Source organism: Buteo buteo, chromosome 10 (genome assembly GCF_964188355.1).
Source record: "Buteo buteo chromosome 10, bButBut1.hap1.1, whole genome shotgun sequence".
Taxonomy (NCBI): domain Eukaryota; kingdom Metazoa; phylum Chordata; class Aves; order Accipitriformes; family Accipitridae; genus Buteo; species Buteo buteo.
Genome location: NC_134180.1, coordinates 1,378,958 through 1,397,892, shown reverse-complemented (window position 1 = coordinate 1,397,892; position 18,935 = coordinate 1,378,958). Strand labels below are relative to the sequence as shown.

The 18,935-nt window shown below is 70.9% G+C and overlaps 1 protein-coding gene across 2 annotated transcripts; it reads right to left on the bottom strand.

The window, feature by feature from the left end:
* Nucleotides 1-4,336: 4,336 nt before the first annotated feature.
* On the bottom strand, nt 4,337-15,955 carry KCNN1 (potassium calcium-activated channel subfamily N member 1). 2 transcript variants are annotated; one of them, XM_075037831.1, is made up of 10 exons: nt 15,780-15,952; nt 10,984-11,099; nt 9,297-9,734; nt 9,129-9,224; nt 8,615-9,033; nt 6,168-6,309; nt 5,959-6,069; nt 5,732-5,859; nt 4,954-5,023; nt 4,337-4,856 (listed from the first exon to the last, which is right to left on the bottom strand). In XM_075037831.1, exons 1-10 carry the CDS (start codon nt 15,802-15,804, stop codon nt 4,584-4,586), a joined length of 1,818 nt encoding a protein of 605 aa, XP_074893932.1. In that variant the 5' UTR covers nt 15,805-15,952; the 3' UTR covers nt 4,337-4,583. The 2 variants fall into 2 exon arrangements, 1 of the variants encoding a protein (XP_074893932.1); XR_012651923.1 differs by having other exon boundaries at nt 4,754-4,856; nt 5,757-5,859; nt 15,780-15,955.
* Nucleotides 15,956-18,935: the final 2,980 nt, after the last annotated feature.

Genomic DNA, 18,935 nt, shown 5'->3' with positions numbered 1-18,935 from the left:
GCTTTCAGCGCCTCAGCCCGGGCGGCTCCGTCCCGGTGCCTCCGGGGGGAGGTCGGTTAAATTGCACGGGGGGCAATTAGGGGGCGCGGGGGGGGGCACCCCCCCCCGGCTGGGGTCCCGCAGGGTTTTGGGGTCGGGGGTCTGCTCTGCCCCCTCCCCAGCACCACCACCGCCCCCCCCCGCCTTGTTTTCCTGGGGACGGGAGGGTCCCACGGGTGCTGGGGTGGGACGCGTTCGCTGGCTGCCCCAGGGTGCGCATTAAGAGGCCCCCCTCAAAAAAAAACCATCACCGTGTTTTATTAAAACCAGTTCCGGCCACTTCTGCAGCAGTAGCACCCACTGCCCCGGGGTGGGTGCCCCCCGTCCCCCCAATTCACATGGGGTAACGTGGGGGCACAGCCAGGGCTTGGCTCCCACGCGGGGACAGGCAGCACCCACCCCGCGCCCAGGGCAGCTCCCGGGGGACCCCAGACCCACGAGGCTCCCCGGGATGCAGAGCACCCAGAGGACCCCAAAACCAGCGGCACGAGGAGCCTGAGGGTTTGTTCTCCGTGCCCGGGTGGGTGCAATGGCTGGGTGGGCTCCGGGTGCATCCCCGCAGCATCGCCACCCCCTCCCCAGCACCCAGCCCCTGGGGTCTTCCCCTGGGGTCCCCCCTGGAGTCATCGTCCCGCGGCGTCGGTACCGGCCGGTGCGCAGGCTCAGAAATAGACGGCGTTGTCGCGGGCGTCGCGGTCGTACTCCTGGATCCGCGCCTTGATGTGCGTCAGCTTCTTCTTCAGGTATTCGCAGCGCTGCTGCTTCTCCAGGAAGGCCGAATCCTGCCGGCCGCACCGTGCTCAGCTGGGAGGAACCCTGCCACGGCACCGGGGTCCTGCGGTGCCCTGGGGACCCCCCCAAGCGTTGGGGAGGGGGGAGAGGCACTGTGGGGAGGCCGTGGGCTTGCAGCCCCCCAGCACAGGGAGCAGAACCTGAGCCCTTCCCCTGCTCACCCTTTTCTTCCTCACATATTCATGCCAGACGTGGGCCACCTTGCTCCCATCCTGCGGGGCAGAAAGACACGTCCTGGAACCCCGGGGGGCTCAGCCTGGCCAAGCACGGCCCTAATGAGGCAGCTGGAGCTAATGAGCATGGGGGGGCTCCAGGGCAGCGAGCCATCTTTCATGCCACGGAGTGAAAAACCTCTCCCAGGGTGTAGCTGAGAAATGCTTGTTAATTTTCTAGCAGCTGCCCGATGACTTTGAGCACGGCTCGTGTCTCTCAGCTGCAGAATCCTGGGTGTCTGCACGTCCCCTCCTGTCCCCCCCCACCTCCTGCAGGCCCCCAGGCTCATCCCCAGTCCCTGCAGAGACCGCCCAACTCATCACACCCAACGCTGCTCACAAGACACACGGTCCCCGCAGCCGGTGCCCACCAAGGGACCCACCGTCCTGCTCGTGGCGTGCCGGGGCAGCCGGCCCATCGCCGCCTCCATCTCCCCCAGCCTCTGCCGTGCGGTGCGGACCTCCCCGAGCAGCTCCGTGTATTCCGCCAGCTGGTCCTGGAAGACGCCCTTGTAGCCCTCCCGCTGCCGGGGGCTCCGGATCGCCGGGTACTTTCTGCACCGCCACGAGGCCATGAGGCTCAGGGTGCGGGAGGAAGAGCCCGGGCGCTGCCTGCGGCGCTGCCCGCACGCCCGGGGGGCAGGACCCTCTCGGTTGGGTGTCGGGGGTCCCCGGGGTTCTGTGACACCCCATCCTGTGGCCGTCCCCATCCCCACGGGAGTCACTTACACTACGTAGTCTGGGACAGCACGTGGCCGGGGTGCCAGCCCCGGGGGGACGGACCTGGCCCCCGGCTTCTTGCCCTCCTCGGCAGTGGGGACCCTCCCTGAGGGTCTCCCCGATGGCATCACCTCGTCCTCGAAGACGACGCGCCTGGCTCGGGCTGGCGGAGGCTTCAGGAGGCAAAGGAGGGGTGTGAGGCTGTGCGACCCCCACACTATACCGGGGGGGCACGGGGTGGCGGGGGACCACTGGGGCTGTCCCCGCTCCTGGAGACGGTGGGACTCCCGGAGACCTCCGGGTGCTTCCAGACCACCTTGCACCTCCACAGCCAGAGGGACGGGAGGCTGCCGGCCAGGCAGAGCAGTGCCGTGAGGAAGAGGAAGATGAGAGCGGCTGCCTGTGTCCCCGGCCAGGCGGCAGATGCCGGCGAGGAGCGGGCCATGGCACAGCCCCAGGAGGATGGTGGTGAGCAGCGAGGCCAGGCTGGCTGCCCCCAGCACCCCCCCAGCCAGGACTTTATGGAGGCAAAGCGGGGGCCGAACATCTCCAGCCCAGCCTGGGGGTCCAGCACCCCCCCACACCCAGCTCCATACCCGGCAGCCCCGGCTCTCCGGTGGGACAGGTGGGCTCGGCCGTCGGCTCGCGGTGGCTTCGGGGTGACGGGGGTCCCCTGGGTGCATCCGGTGGCTGCTTCGCTTCCCCACCTCCGGGCTGAGCCCCGCTGGAGGAGAAGCCCCAAGATGAGCAGGGATGGGAGCAAACCCCACGGCAAGCCGACACAGGTCACGGTGCTACCAGCCCTTTTTGCGTGCCTCAGTTTCCCCCACGGGGCACGCATGCAGCCTGGCCCCGAGCCACCTTCCTTCCCCATCGCTCGCCAGGGATTTACCAGCGGCCATGGACATGGGGACCCGGCCGTGAGCTCTGACCGTGCCCCGGGATGTCACCTCCCCACTGTGAGCTGCTCCTGGTGCATGGCTGCCACCCCATCCTGGTTCCCCACAGCCTGGGCTGGAAATGCCCGTGGGTGAGTGGGAAAGCACCCACTGGTGCTCCCAGTACCCAGGCCGGGTCCGGGCAGGAGGAAGGGAAGGGTCCCCACTGCATCGCTTCCAGCCATCCCCACGACCACCAAGGACCCCGCAAGATGCTGCTGGCCTGGTGTCAAGCGGACCAGCCCCGCTGCGTCACTCCCGAGCTCCGTGTCGTCCCCCCTGTCCCCATGCCAGCCCCTGCAGGACAGCGTCCGGCCCCTGAGCCCCTGCCAACGGCGTTACCTGCCCGTCTCATGGTGGGACACGGTCCTGGGGCTCACCGCGACGTCCCTCGGCCGCTGCCCACCACCACCAATGCCCACCACCGCCCACCACCACCGCCCGCCACCCCCGCCGCCAGGCACCAGCAGTTAAATATTAACAGCGCCGCGCCGCCCCGAAGCGTGGCACGGGGCCCTGCGTGGGCAGGATCCGGCCACTGCCCACCCCAGCCTCCCACCCCGGCTCCCATGCCACCTCCACCCTGCCCGGTGCCCGCCGAGGGCCGCATTCTGCACCCGCCTTCTGCAGGGCCCCAGCACCGGACCCCGGTTTTGGCTTTGCAAAGGGCTGGGGCTGAGCAGCACCAACATCCTGGGGCTGCGTACGGGGAGCCTGGGTACCCCGGCACAGCCAGGGATGCTCTGAGCCCAGCCCCATCACCCCCCCCCATTCCGCTGCTATGACCCCCCCAAACCTGCCCCAGTGTCAGCAAGTGGGGGGGGCTGCAAGCTCCCAGCCCTCTCAGTGTCCCTCCCCAGGGGGTTTGAAGCCCCCATGTCAGCCCCATCCTCCCCCTGCAAGGTTCCCGGGATGGGGGGGAGCCTCTGCAGTGAGGGGAGCTGCAAAGATCCCCCCCAAGAGCCATCCCCCCCCCCCCCACCACCCCAGGACCCCATCCCACCCCTCCCGCCGGGCAGGGGTCCCGCTGCCGTGAGCAGAGAGCGACGCATCCAGTTCAGCCTCCTTTAATGTGCGCCTCAGCCCCCCCTGCCCCCACCCCCCCACCCGAGGGTCCTGGCTGGGGAGCAGGACCGGCCCCCGGGGGGTCCGGGGCTGTGGGGGTCCTGGCAGAGGGTCCTTGCCCACCCCGCTGGGAGGCGGCTGGGCTGAATATTGCATCCAGGAATCTCACAGCACTTTACAATGGTCGGTACCGTTGCCCCCCCCCTCCCTCCCCACCCCATCCCCATTTTACAGATGGGGGAAACTGAGGCACAGAGAGGTGACGTGACTTCGCCAAGGTCACTTCGTGGCAGAGCCAGGAACAGAGCTCCCCCCCCCCGCCAAAATCCTCAAGCCCCAGGGCTCAGCCCTGCTCTCACCTCGGGGGTCTGCCCCCCCCCTCCGCACCCTCCAGGCAAGACCCCAGGCGTCCCCCCACCCTGTCCCCAACCTCCACCCCCCCAAACCCGGGGGGGCAGCCCCCAGACCCCCCCCCCCAACGCTCAGGGCTCCTGGCTTCTCCCCCTCTCCCTTTCTCCCCCCCTCCCAGCTCCTGCCCCCCCCCCCCAGGGCTGCTCCATCCCCCCTAGAGCTGCTCCATCCCCCCTGGCGCAGCGGCTGCTGCATCCTCCCCCCCCAAAAAAAGCCCTCCTGGAGGCTGGGGCTCACCTCCCGCCTGGCCGGGAGGGGGGGCACGGGATGGCCCGGGGGGGGGGCTCCAGCCTCACGCCAGCACAGTGAACGCAGGAAATTTATACAGGGCTTTACAGAACAAAGCTACTGAAATCAGCCACACGATGGCCAGACATAAGAGGGGCCCCGGCCACCCCCCACCCCATCACCCGCTGTCCGAGGAGGTGGGGGGGGCGGTGGAAGGGGACCTGGGGGTTCGGGTGGGGGTGCAAGGGGCCGTGGCGGAGCAGAGGCGGGGGGTCCAGCTCCCCAGGAGCTCCCGCTGCTGCTGCCCCAGGGCTTGGCTGACCAGCCCCGGCAGCGCCAGCAGGCTCAGCCCCAACGCCTCCATCTTGCTCTCCAGGGCGCCCAGCCGCTTCTCCAGGTCCTCGTTACGCTCCTGCAGCTCCGAGACCATGTCGTACATGATGTTCTGGGTCTGACGGGAAGCGGGGGGGTGTGGAAGCGGGGGGGTGTCTCAGCGCCGGGAGCCCCCTGCAGCGGGGTCCCCCGGATCCCACCCCGGCATCGCTCACCTTTGCCAGGTCCACCAGCGTGTTGGCCTGGTCGTTCAGCTTCCGCTGCTCCATCTTCACGCTCCTCAACCTGCAGAGACATGGGGGGAGCAGGGTCAGGGTCAGTGACACCCCCATGCAACCCCCCCCAGCACCCTAGCATGCAGCCCCCCCCCCCGCCAGCGCCGCAAGCACAGCCTCTGCCCCTCCATCCTCGCCCCAGACAGCCCTGGGGGGGGGGCTGCACCGCCGTGTCCCCCACTCCCCGCGTTTTGCAGCGATGAGCCCATGCACACGGGAGCAGACGGAGGAGAGGAGCAGCCCCGCGGGGCGACTTACTTCTGAGCTCTGCAGGGACGGGGCAGAACAGAGACAAAACACAACAGCAGGTTTAATACCACCACGAAGAGCGCAGCGAGACGACAGCAGCCGCAGCACGGACCCCCCCCACCCCGGGTGCTCCCCCACCAAGCCGGACACCCATAGGTTTCCCCCCCCCAAAGTAGGAGGCAGCCAGGGGCTTGCAGCCCCCCAGCCCTGCCCCCCGATGCGGGTGAAGCCGGACGGCAGACACGGTCACATCAAGCCTCATTCATCGCGTACCCTTGGCGTCACCCCAGCATCACGGGGGTCCTCACACGGGAAAGCATCCCCACAGCGGGGACGGGGACCACCTGGCTCCCAACCCGGGGGTCCGGGCAGCACAGGTGCAGAAGGGGAGAAAGCACCCGGCTCTCCTTCCGGAGCCACGACAGGGAAAAACCTCCTCGTAGGAAGCAGGTAAAGGTTTGGCACTTACTGATGGATGGCTTGGAGGAACTTACGCTGGTGTTTCCGAACTTTGGCATGGTCGATCTTCTTCACCAGCTTGGTGTGTTTGTAGATGAGCCACGTTTCCCTGAGTACGTTGGCAGCAGCATTTTTCACCTGGAAGCAACAGAGCACCGGGGTCAGGGGTGGAGATGGCTGGTCCTGCGCCTGGCGATGGGGCTAGCGGGGGGACGGCACCGGCGGGGGGGGTCTTACCCGCTTCGTTAGCTGCGTATCCATCATGAAGTTGTGCACGTGTTTCTCCGCTTTGGTGAGCTCTAGCTTTCTGGCAACGACAGCGACGACCAGAGCGGTGCAGCCGGCACCCTGCGGGCAGAGAGCCCCGCGGTGAGGGCAGCGGCAGGACCGGGGGGCGCAGGACTCGTCCCCCCCCGACCCCGCCTGCCCCCCTCCCTGGCGCTCACCATGATGCCGGTGAGCAGACACACGCCCTTCCCGCAGTAGGTGTGCGGCACCATGTCCCCGTAGCCGATGGAGAGGAAGGTGATGGAGATCAGCCACATTGCCCCCAAGAAGTTGCTGGTCACCTCCTGCTTGTCGTGGTACCTGCCCGGGGCCGAGCGCAGCCACTGTCACCGCACGGTCCCGGTCCCACCACGTGCCCCGCCACGGCGCTACCGGCTTTGCCGCATGGTTTTTAGCCCTTTTCCCATCCGCCGGCTGTAGCCGGGAGAGTCCCCAGGCTCCCAGGCGCACTGCTGGCATGTGGGTCCCCAAAGAAGCTGGGGACACCCTGGGGACACCAGGTATGGCCACTCTGGACATGGGTGCCAGGGAGGAGGAAAACCTCCAAGCTGCGGCCCCCAGGAACAGGGCTGGCTTGGGGGGGGCTGCTGGACGAGGATAACGAGGTGACGGGCGCGGAGCAGCAGCCCCCACGCAGGGATGGCAGCGACCTCCGTCCTCCTGGAGCTCCCCCAGAGATCTCAAAGCACAGGACACGGGTGTCACCGCTGGACCCCCCAGGGAGGGGACACCCCATCTCTGCAGAGCGGGGGACGGTTGCACAGACCTGGCTGGAGCGGAGCACCCCTCGCCCTGCAAGCCCCTGGGGGGTCACCCTGGTGAGCTGCCCCCCCCCCCCCCCCCCCGCCAAGCAAGCCTAGGGCTACGAAGGGTCCCGAGGCCATCATGGGCATCACTGTGGGGGGAGCGGGGGACACTGTGCTTTGAGATTCCGTGGCCAGCGCCGATGCCACGAATGCAGACAGCTGTGCCCCCCGCCCCCCCCCAAGGGACCCCCAGACACAGTCCCCACCACTTGCCGGGACAAGCCCGGCTGGGGGACGGGAACGGGCGCTGGGTGCAGCCAAGCTGGGCAGCGGGACGAGGGCATGCGGGGAGCAGCAGGGAGCTGGGAAATCCAGGTGCCGGGGGTGAGAAAAGGGAAGGAAGGAGACAGGAGCAAGCCAGGGTGGACTCAAGCGTGTGGCGAGGAATTTAGGATTGCTGCGTCCCTCCACCCGGCCCCCCAGGGCACAGCCGTGCGGTTTGGCCTTGGAACCTCAGCCGGCACCGAGGGATGCGGCAGGGTGATGCTGGGGGGCACCGCGCGGCCGGGGGGACCTGCCCCCTGGGGTGGGCTGGCAGTGAGGGCTGAGCCTCTCCCCAAAAGGCTGGCAGCCCGAGGACATCACCCCAAGGTGATGCTCCCCAGGACAGCGGGGGCTGCGGGGCTCCCCACTCCCCTCCATCCTCCCAAGGAGCACCCAGGACTCCTTCAATGCACCCAAACTGTGCACGTTAAGGAGGGGAAACGCTGAGCAACGGCAACTGCCGGAGCTGAGCAAAAGCCCTTTCAAAACTCAGCCGAAGCCTCTGGTTAGAAACAAGAAGAATCCAGCAGCTCCTTCCTGACAGCTCCGGCTCGGCTCCGCTCCTTGCCAGGGTTTCTCCCTCCGGGGCCACCCCAGCACCCGCAGTGATTCCTGCAGCAAGCCCACCCCTCCGAGAGCACCCTGAGAGCCAGGGCAGAAGGAGCCATGCTCCAGCCCCCCCACACACTGCGACGGGACCCCCAGCTCGTGCCTGGGGCCAGACTGGGCACCGTGGCCACCCCGGCTCGGGGGGCACAGCGGGGACAGAAAGCAGCTGCTGAGGTTCCAAGCGGAAAAGGGCTCCGGCCCCTTTCTGTGTCCATGGCCTCTTTGCCTCCCTCCAGGCCCCCCAGCCTTGAACCGCCCCCCCCCCCCAACCCGCCGGCTGCAGCTAATCCTAAATTCTGGGTAGCACAAGCCTGGGGCGGGGGGGACGCCCCGTGCAGGACGCGCTGTCGGTCCCTGGGGTGACTCACAGTTTGTCCCTGCGAGCAGCAGAGCGGTCAGGGAGGGAAAACAAGAGCAGTTAATGCGCGTCCCGGGGGAGCGGCCGAGAAGGGGTGAGCACGGGCAGGGCACCGGCACGGGCATCCCAGCCCCGGCATCCCGGCCCTGGCATCCCGGCGGGCGCAGCTGAGGAGCACGGGCCACATCCTGCGCGAGGGCTCGGTCCCCTTTGCGAGACCCCCAGCTCCGCCTGGCCAGACCCGCCGGCGGAGAGGGGGTCCTGCTGTGTCCCGGGGGGGCACAGAAGGGCTTGGGGGGGATCTGGGGACAGCCTGGGGATCCGGCTGCCCCCACCTCACTCATCAAGCAGTTTTGGTTTGGCAAAACCATCCTGGCCACCACCCGGGGCACGAGGGTTCTGCCGGGGAAGGTCTGCCTGGAGAGCGGGGGCCTCTTCTCCAAGGGGCCTCTTCTCTCCCCCCAGCCCCGCCGGGGTCTGCACCGTGCATCCTCAGCTGCACCCCAGCCCCGCAGCCCCCATCCCTGCCCCCCCCCCCAAGAGCCCCGTTGGGGAGCACCCCACGTACCTCTCGCAGACACGGACCGTCCAGGCGGCGATGATCCAGGAGGAGATGCTGAAGACCAGGAGGACGGTGCCGGGGCAGATGGTCATGAGGGTCTTCATGACGAAGCGGGTGTTGAAGTTGATCTTGTTGAGGGCACCGATGCTGCGGGAGGAGGCGTCGGTGAAGAGCTTGCTGTGCAGCAGCATGACGCGCCCGATCAGGTACAGCCGCAGGAACATGGGGATGGAGAGGATGATGTCTACATCGGCATCGGCCACCGAGGCGGCGTAGGTGAAAGCCAACCGCGCCGTCCAGGTGAAGAGGTACTGGCCGGGGATGGGGTGGATGGCGCAGACGATCAGCTCCAGGGCGATGAAGAAGATGCGCTCGTAGGTCATGGCGATGCGCCAGTCGTCGGCGCCGTTATCCACCATGAAGAGCTGCGGGGGGAGAAAGGGGGGTTGGGGTGGGTGGTGGGACCCCCGGGGCGGCACGGCACGGCCCTGGTGAGCACCCACCGGCGGGTGCCCCTCACCTGGATCTCCCTGGCGTGGTACATGACGATGAGCCCCAGGAGGATGACGGTCGAGAGGCTGATAAGGCATTTCAGTGCAAACGAATACGATGACTCCTGAGAGGGGAGCGGGCAGCGTGAGCCCGGCCGGACCCCCCCCACGGGTCCCCCACCCACCGCGATCCCTACCTTGGTGTAGACCCCCCAGGACAGCTCCGTCTCCGTGACCATCACCACGATGCCGAACATCCCGAAAATGAGGGCGTAATCGCTGAGGCGCTTCCGCTTCTCGAAGAGGGCTCGCCGGTGCCCCAGCTTGTACCCGATGTTCTGGTTCCTCCGGGGTCCTCGCCCCCGCTCCTCGGCCGCATCCTGCCCCGGGGCTGCCGCCGCTGGGCCGGGATCTGGACCCCCGGGCTGCTCCGGCCGTGAGACCACCACCTCGAGGCCAGGGGGACGGTGGGGTCGCAGCGGCTGGGTCTCACCCTCCAGCGGGTGCAGGCTGCGAGCGGAGGCGTTCAGGGGGCCCCGGGGCCGTGCCACCCCCCCATTGTACCGGCAGCCGCTCATGGCTCTGGCGGAGAGGGGGCCGGGCGATCCCGCATGGCTCAGCGGCGCGGGGGCGACCTGCGGGAGAGGGGACGGTGTCGGGCGGGGGGCACGTGTGGGTTGGGGGGTCCCGCGGGAGCCGGGGTGGGCATCCTCGCTCCACCCGGTACCGAGCGACGCCTGCCAGGGCACATGGCGCCCACGTGCCGGCCTCGACGGCGGCGGGGATGTGCCCTGCCCGCGGGGGGACGCGTCCTGCCCACGGCGGGGACGTGCCCCCCGCCCGGGGGATCGGTGCCGCCGCAGCCAGGCCGCCCCCTCTGTACCCCCCCCACGCCCCCCGGGTTGGCGGCAGCAAGGGCAGGACGGGTCTGGCCCCACGGTGCCCCCGGTACCCGGTGCTGGCCCCTGCCCGCGGCCCCGGGACGGCTCCGGTAACGAGCTGCAGCTGCGCGTCCCCGCCGCCCCCCGACGTCCCCGCCGTGCCCGGGGCTCCCGGTACCGGGGCGCCCGGCCGGCTCTCGGCTCGGCTTAACCCCGCTCCCCGGCCCAACCCGGCCCGCTGCCCGCTACCTGCCGCCGGGCCGGGCCGGGGCCGGGGCCGCGCCGCCGCCGCCGCCGCTGCCGCCGCCGCAGCCCGGCTCGGTCCCGGGGGCGCGCGGCGGCGGGACCGGAGCGCTCGGGGGCGGGGCGGAGGCGGGGAGGAACGGCTCATTGGCGGAGACCGTCCACGCCCCCGGTGACGGGCGCCGCGCCACGCCCTTTGCCACGCCCCACCCCGAGCGCTGGCCCCGCCCCTCCCAGCGCTCTCCCCCCCCCCCCCCCAGTCCCCCTCCATGCGCTCCCTGACACCCCCCTGCGCCCCCAGACCCCTCTGCCGCCCCCGCACCCGCACACACCGACCCGGCCCCCCCCTCCCCAAGCCCCCCCAGGCCCCGCCCAGCCGTCCTACCCCCGGCACCCCCCCGCCAAGCCCCCCCAGTGCCACCCCTAAGCACCCCCCCTCCCCGCCCACCCCCCCATCACACCCTTCAGCCCCCCAATGACACCCCCACACCCCCCCATGCACCCCCCCCCCCACACACCCCCTACCTCACTGCGCTGGTCCCCTGCGCCCCAAACCCCATCATCCCCCATGCACCCCCCCCATGCACCCCCTCCATCCTCCCCAGTACGCTGCCTCCAGCATCCCCAGCACGCTCCCAGTACATCTCCTCCGTCACCCCCAGGGCACCCCCCCAGCACCCCTGTGACCCCCCCCCGACACCGCAGTAGCTCCCTGCACCCGCAGCTCTGCCAGCCCCAGCCCCCCCCACACCCCCCCTACCTGCTCTGGCTCCCCGGGGCCGGCCGGGGGGGGCCTCGGGGCGTTAGGGGCTGCGGGGCCGGGGCTTGGCGCAGGGGGGGTCCGGGGGTCCGGGTGCCATGGGCTTCCCTCCACACCTGGCCGGAGGGGAGACGCGGCATTAGCGGGGTCCCCAAACCCCCCCCGGCCGCGGTGTCAGGGACCCCCAGAGCCACCGCACCCGACCGAGGTCCTGCCCTGGCATCGCCACCCGGGGGGGGGTCACCGTCTCCCCTGTCCACCCACGCACCCCCTGCCTTGGGGGGCAGCGGCGGGGCCGTGGGCAAGGGGGCTGCCGGTGCCGCACCGAGCCCCCCCATCGGCAGCCAGGGTGGGCGAGCGGGCAGTCGGCGAGCAGAGCCGTGTTTTTTGGCTGTGGGTTTGTCACCGGGCCGTGGGGTAAGGGGCAGGGCCGGAGGGGGTCCGCGGGCAGAGCCCCCCACCCTGCGCCATCCTGCTGCGGGGCCAGGGCTGGGCTGCAACGGGGGGAGGCGACAGCCCGAGCGGTTCCCCCCAGCCCTGCTGCAGGGCTGGGCCTGCAGAGCCAGCGCAGCCCCCCCAGCACGAGCAGCCCCGTCGCACATGGGGGGTCCCACGGCAGCCAGGACGGACCCCCCTGCAGGAATAGCCCCGCCGCAGCCAGCACGGACCCCCAGCACCAACGGCCCCGTTGCACGACTGGCCCCGTCGCACGACGGGCCGCACTGCACGAACGGCCCCGCTGCACGGACCCCCCCCCAGCACCAACGGCCTCATTGCACGACGGGCCCCAAAAATCCCCACGCGGAGCCCATGGCGCCCACGGCACCCGCAGCGCCGTCCCGGTTGGAGGGGCAGGTCGCTGCGGTGCTCCTTTCACGGGGGAGCCGGGGGGGTCCGCGCAGTCTCTCCCCCAGCCCTGCAGCGGGGCTGTACCCTGGGGGGGGACGGCAGCTCCCCGGATTTTAGGCCTCCAAGCGCCGAGTCCTGCTGCAGCCCATCCCGGCTAACAGCCTGAACCGGCATCGGCATTCCCGTTGCAAACACCATCACCTTGCCCGGTGCGGGGACACCCGGGAAGGGGCTGCCATCACCAACATCTCCCCCATCCGTGGGGGGCAGCAGGGCTTTGGGACCCCTTCCCCATTCCCGAGGGATGCGCCGGAGCCAAGGAAGATGCTTTCCTGCTACCTATGGGAGCAAAGGCTGCGTGGCCGGGCTCCAGTGCCCAGCTGCTCCCCGGTGTGTATCTGGGGCCGCTGGCTCCCCTCCAGAGCCAGATCATTTTCTCTCCATTCTGCCAAATTTATTGCAGGAAAATGGGCTCCGATTTCTTTTTAATACTCGGTTGGGGAGAAAAATACGCAGCGGGCAGGGCGGAGGGGAAGCGGTTTCCCAGAGCTGCCGGCCCCAGGCCCCCTTCACCGTGGAGGTGCCGGAGATGCCGGAGCCGTGCCGGGGCAGAACATTTGCCCCGTGGCCTGGCAAACTTTTCGGCACCTCAAATGGGGTCGGTGAAGCCGCCCCCAGAGCCCTCCCAGATGGATGACAGTAAATATTTTATTAACCATCACTCCGCGGTCATTTCGCTAATAGGTTCTATCGATGGCAACGTAAATGGGCCTTATTAAATCTTCCCCCTGTCAGGATATCGATAGGGATGTCTCCGGCAGGATTCAGCGCCCGGAGGGTTGATTAAAACTGCGAAGCCCCGAGGGGGGTCCCTGTCCCCTGTCCCCATGGGGACATCATGGCCGGCGGCCGCATCCCTAGGGATGCTCGGGCGGGATGGGCAGCGCAGGGGGCACCGAGCGTGGTCCTCCACGGCCCCATCGCGGGGACGGGGACGTGGCAGGTCCCCCCAGCCGGGGCTGCCGGCCACGGCGGCCGTATGTCCTTGAGCAACGGCCCTGAGCGTCCCCGCTCTCGGCAGCTCCCGCACCGGGAGGTTGGCGGTGATGCGGCAGCAGGACGCCCACCGCCGCAGCCCGGGTGTCTCGGCACGGCCGCAGGGTGCTCCCGCCGCCCCCGCGGCAGCGCTCGGGGCTGGGACACGGGGACCCACGAGGGCTCACCGCCCCGGTGGGGTGGGGGGGTCCCTGGGGAGAGGCGGGGGGGGCCTACCCTGGGTGGGTATGGGATGTCATGGGCTTTAAAGAGGAGCTGGCTGGGGAAGGACCCTCTGCTGGGGAGGGATGGGGACGTGGGCGAAGGGCTCCTAAGGGGGACCCCGGCCGGGGCAGCATCTCCTCACCCTGCATGGAGCAGGGACACTGGGGGGGACACGACACATGGATTAACCCCCGCAGGGCTGGGATGCAGCAGCCCCCGGTGCCCTGGGGGTGGCTGTGGGGTGGCGGTGGGACCCTCCGCTCCCCCCGTGCCCCAGAGCAGCGATGCTGCCTGGGAGCAACTGCAGAGGAGGAGGGTGCAGCTAAAAATAGAGGCGGGCAGCCGTAAGGCTCCCCGCTGGTGATTTATTTATTACCCGCTTGCTAATTCCTGCCTGGGAATCGCGGTCCCGGGGAGGGTGGGGCAGGAATTTGGGGGAGCAGCGGTTGCCACCGTGGCCGTACCCGCAGGCCCCACGCCAGCAGCTGGGCGGCACGGCCACGGTCCCGCTGCCGTACCAGGGAGAAGGAACCGGGGACCCCCCCCCACTGTGGCACAGGGGATGGGGTGCTCAGGGCGGCGGGACCCATGCCGTGCCCCCCTGTCCAGGGCCACAGGAGCTCCCCGCTGGCCAGCACAGGGGCTCGGGGCTTGCTGGGTGCACAAAGTGCGTCAGACCCTTTGCAGTCCGTCCGTCCCCCCCCCCGTTCCCCCAAATCCCCCGCGGTGGCCCCGGTTCCTCAGGCGGCCACAGCTCCCGCTGCTGCCAAGCCCCAGCCATATGTCCCAGGCTGGAGAGCATCTGTCGGTGCCGGCAGGAGCCCCCGGCCCCCGCAAACGCCGCTGCCCACTCACCGGCACGGGGCTGGATTGGGGGAGGGGGGGGTGCCACCGCCGCTGCCCCCCGAGGGCAGGGCAGGGAGGGCTGAGCGTGGTTTGGAGGGGCACAGGACCATCAGAGCCCCCTGGGACTGGCGGAGGCACTGGCACGAGGCCACCGGGCTCCCAAAGGGCACCGGGGTGGCTCAGCCAAGCCCTGCCACCGTGGGACCCCCGGTGATGCCATCAGCCGGGTCCCCGTCCCCCAGGCACCCCGCATCCACCCCGGCACATCAGGACCGGTGCAAAGGGGCAGAGCCCGGCACTGGGGTGATTTGCCCCAGGCAGGATCTGGCCCATTCCCACCCGCGGGGCTGTGGGGTGTCTGCGCGTCCCACGGCGCAGGGGGAGGCATGCAGGCTGGCACACACGCAGGGACACGCGGGGACATACGGGGACACCCGAACCTCCCCGGGCCCGCCATGATGCAGGGGAATCCCTGGCTTGTCCCAGGGTCTCCCTGAGAAAAACCCTCCCCTGAGCCCTGCCAGATGCCCTGGCGCAGGGGCTGGATCAGGCCCCGGAGGGACCTTGGGGGCAGTGCCGGTGTCCCCAGGGCTGGTGGAGGCAGCTGGGGCCCCCCCAGCCCCCCCCAGCCCAAGGGGGACCCCGTCCCCAGCCCTCCCACCTCAGGAGGGGACACACGGCCGGGGACACCCTACCTGCACGGAGCCGAGCGGGTGCCCGGGGCTGGGGTGGGGGGTGCTGGGGGGTCTCGAGGCGGGGGTGGTGGGGTGTTTCAGGCTCCCCACAACACCCCCTCCACCGCCACCGCGCCGCCGTCCCCAGACAAAGCCGCTGCGCCGGGTTCACCCGCCGCCTCCCCCACGCGGCTCGGCTCAGCCGAAGGACAAAGCCGCTCCGCCTGGCTGCCCCCGCCGGGTCACGACGGACCCCCCGCCCAGGGCTGGCTGGGGGGGGGGACACGGGTGTCCCTGCTGTCCCTTGAACTGCCACAAACCCCTCGGGAAGGGGGGGGGCGGGTGTCCCCCAAACCTCACGAGCACCTTTGGAGAGCACCGTCCCCGCACTGCGGGGCGGTGGTCCCTGCCACCGTGGAGGTGTCCCCGCTGCCACCGCGGTCCCCAGCCCCGCACGGGGTCCCCAGGGGCGGCCCAAGGTCATGGGGAAGGTCGGGAGGGGCAGGGAGGGCCCCGCGCCCACAGCCTCGACGGCTGCACCGCGCCATGCCGGGCACTCCCCGGCACATCGAGGCCACGAGCACCGCGCGGTGCCAGAACCTGCCGGGAGCCCCGCGCGCCAACCCGAGGCTTTCGCACCCGGCAAACACCGTGCACGGCCACGGCACCGCGCGCGGCCCGAGGTCCCGCCAGCCCCGGTGCCTCGCCGGCTGGGCCGCCCCGGCATGGCCGGCTCCCGGCGTCACAGCTGGACCGACCGAGGCTGTTTGCAGCGCAGGGTCTCCCTGGTTTCGGTGGGTGCTGAGCTGGGTGCAGAGTGGGGCCGGTACCCCCTGGCCGGAGCCATCCCAGGGCTGTGTCCCACCGGGGCTGTGCCGGCAGCCAGACCCCGCCACCGGGGAGCACCGAGGACCCCCCCGGCCCCTCAACCTGCTCGGCCACGCTCCCCTTCGCAGCTTCGGTCCCCGCGGCCACGCTGTCCCCAAGGATGGAGACCCCCCCGCGGTCCCCTGACTGCAGCGCAACCGCAGGCAGGGCGTCCCCGGTGTCCCCTGGGTCCCCCCCACTCAGGCACCCCGCCACAGCCGGGGAAAGCCGTCCCCGGGGTCCCCACCGCTGCCGTCCCCGGGGTTCCCACCGCTGCCACCCCCGCGCCCGCTCACTTGCCACGGCCCCGCGCTACGGGGAGCATCGGGACGAGCCGGGGTGCCCGGGGAGCGGCGGGGGCATGGACCGGGGTGCAGGGGCCGCGGGCGCTGGCGGTTCTCTGCGCGGCGGCGGCGACGGCAGCCGTGCCCGGGCGCGGGTGGGAGCTGCGGCACGGGGGGGGGGGGGTGTCGGGGGCTTCCCCGCCCCACGCCCCCGCATCCCCCCCCCTCAGCCCCGCCACGGCGGGCAGTGACCTTGAGGCCTCGGCGCTGGCAGAGGATGGGGGAGGAGGATATTTTTAGCCAAGGCAGAGTCACTCCCACCGCGTCCTCATTGTCACCGCCGTGGGCTGCCTCCCGCGCCACGCTGCCCCGATCTTGCCCCCCCCTTCCCCGGCTCCCCCCTGCGCCGGGGGGTCCCCACCAGCCAGGGGGTCCCCATGAGCCGGGGGTCCCCAGGAGCCAGGGAATCCCCAGTAGCCAGGGGATCCCCAGGAGTCAGGGGGTTCCCCAGCACCAGGGGGGGTCCCCAGGAGCCAGAGAGGGGGTCCCCGGCCCACCGCCCCCCCACCCCAGCGCACCCACCTGCAGACAGACCCCGGCCTCCGCTCCCCTCGAGCGCTGTCGCCGGTGACCATGGCCTGGCGTCGGCACGTGCCGGCGCGGCGGTGAGCCCGGGTTGCCGGGAGGCTCCGCCGGCGCAGCCGGATGAGCTGGGGGCCGGGGGCGGCCGGGCGCCTCGACTCCGGCCCCACGGTCCCGCCTGGCCCCACGCCGCCGCTCTGTGCCTCGGTTTCCCCAGCGCGCAAGGCGGAGGGCTCGGGGCTGCCGGGGCGGCGATGCGGCGGCGTTGCTATTCCGCTCACACGCGCAGCCGCGCGCACCCGCTCCCGGTTCCTCCCCGCCGCCCCGGCCACCGCAGCTATTGTCTGCAGCTAAATTTAGCCGCCTGCCGGCTCCCCCACTTTAATTGCCACATCTGCGGGGACGTGGGCGATCGCCCGCCCCGCGCCTCCCCGAGCGCCCACGCCGGCCGCCGTGCTTTTCCCTCCCCGGTGCCCAGCACCATCCCACTCAGGGCGGTGGAAAGCTGGAGCCACGGTGGCTCTGACCGGGCCACGGTGCCCTCGGTAACCCCCCGGTTGTACCGAAAGCGGCCCCGTGGCCGGCCTGGCTCGGGTGCGTGAGCAGGACCCAGCACCCAGGGTGGGACGGGGACCACGGGCCCCCACCCCTCGGTGTTGCACCCGGTGGGTGCGCGGCTCCCGGGGATGCAATTGCCACCGGTGGGGAACCGGGACACCCCCCCCCCCCCAAGGCCTGGGAAGGGGGGTGTCGAGGTGGCACCCGTGAGCAGGCCCCCAGGTTTGGCATGCGTCGCACCCACGCTCGGCAGGCTGCGGTGGGCGTGTGGGCAGCGAGGTGTGGGCAGCGTGGGGGTTTCTGGGGGGGGGTATGTGGGTGCTGCCCACCCACTTGCAGCCTCCCCCCACTCCAGCTCCCTTTGTCAAGCCAGAGAGCTGCAGGCAGCAGCAGGGCCTGCTTGGGGGACCGGTGCACACGCGCGTGCAAGCACCCTGCATGGGGGAGAGTGTGCAGAGCGGGCCTTTGCACGGGGGCCCGCGTGTGTCGCGTGAGGAGGGCGCGGGGGCTGCGGTTGTGCGTGGAACAAAACACGAGGGGGGTGTGCACGGGTGTGGGTGCACAGCGGCGGGTGCAAGGGGGGTGTGCACAGGGGGCTGTGCACAAGGGGTGTGCACAAGGGGTGTGCACAGAGCGGTGTACGTACAGTGCACGGCTACAGGGGTTGCAGCGTGCAGGCGCGTGCCCGCGCAAGGTGTGCTTTGTGCTGCGCGCAGGGGGTAAATGCGTGGCTGCGCGTGTGCAGGACGCTGCATCGCTGCACGTGCGTGTGCAAGAGGCTGCCTGCACGGCTTTGTGCGTGTGTGCGGGGAGGGGGTGCAGCGTGCGCCCAGAGGGGCGCAGGGCTTGCGCTACGTGCACGTTGCTGCAGTGTGCAGGGGGGTACATGCTGCGGGGGGGGCCAGGCACGGCGGTGCCCGGAGGGTTGCATTGCATGGTGCAGGGGCGGTGCGTGGTGCAGGGGCGAGGAGGGGGGGGTGCATGAAGAAGGGGAGGAGGGGGCTGCGCGGTGCAGGGGGGGGACACGCTGCAGAGCGTGCGTTCTGCAGAGGGTGTGCATTGTGCACCGGGGGGGGTGCTGCGGGGGGAATGCCCGGTGCCCGGGAGTGCCCGTTGCGGCGCGGGGAGGGGGGGGGATGCCCGGTGTAAGGGGGGGGGGCGCGGGGGGGGATGCCCGGTGCAAGCCCTGCGCGGCTGCGCGGGCGCTGCGAGGATCCCGGGGCCGCGTGACCGGCCCCCCCCGCGGGTTCCCCCGCCCCCGCAGCGGAGCAGCCCGTTGCCATGGCAGCGCCGCCTTCCCCCCCCCCCCGGGGCTGCGCACGGCGCGAATGCCCCCCCCCCCGCACGGGGGGGGGGGGGGAATGGAGAGGGAGGGGGAATCCCCCGGGGGGGGCGGGGCGGGGAATCCCTCCCTTCGCCGTCGTCCCCCCCCCACGGCGGCGGGGAACCCCCCCGCGGCGGGCACGGACCCCCCCGGTATCCGCTTCGTTGGGGGGGGACACACACCGGGACCCCCCCGCCCTGCAGTAAGGGGGGGGGGGGGGTGTTCCCCCGTTAACCCCTTCCGTGCCGGGGATCCCTTCCCGCACCGCGGGATTCCCCCATATCCCGCCTTTGCAATGGGGGGGGGTCCCCTCTCCTGCGCCGGGGTGTGTGTGGGGGGGCATTAACCCCGCACTTGCACTGGGAAGGGGGTCCCGTCCCCCCAACTGGGGGATTCCCCCCATTAATCCCTTTGCAACTGGGGAAACCCCACCCTGCACTGGAGGGGTTCCCCGAATAACCCCGCCCTTGCCAGGAGGGATCCCTTGCCTGAATTGGGGGGGGGGCAGCCCCCCATTAGCCCCTTCCACACTCCCCCCCCCCCCCCCACTAATCATAGCAGGGGGGGGTCCCCCTTCCCCTGGGGCTGACATGGGGGCTCAGCCTCCAGGACCCTGGGGGGCCTGCACACCGCAGCCCCCCCCAGCCTGCCTGGACCCCCTCAGCCCCCCCTCCCCGTGCAGTCACTGCCAGAATAACCCACCCGCCC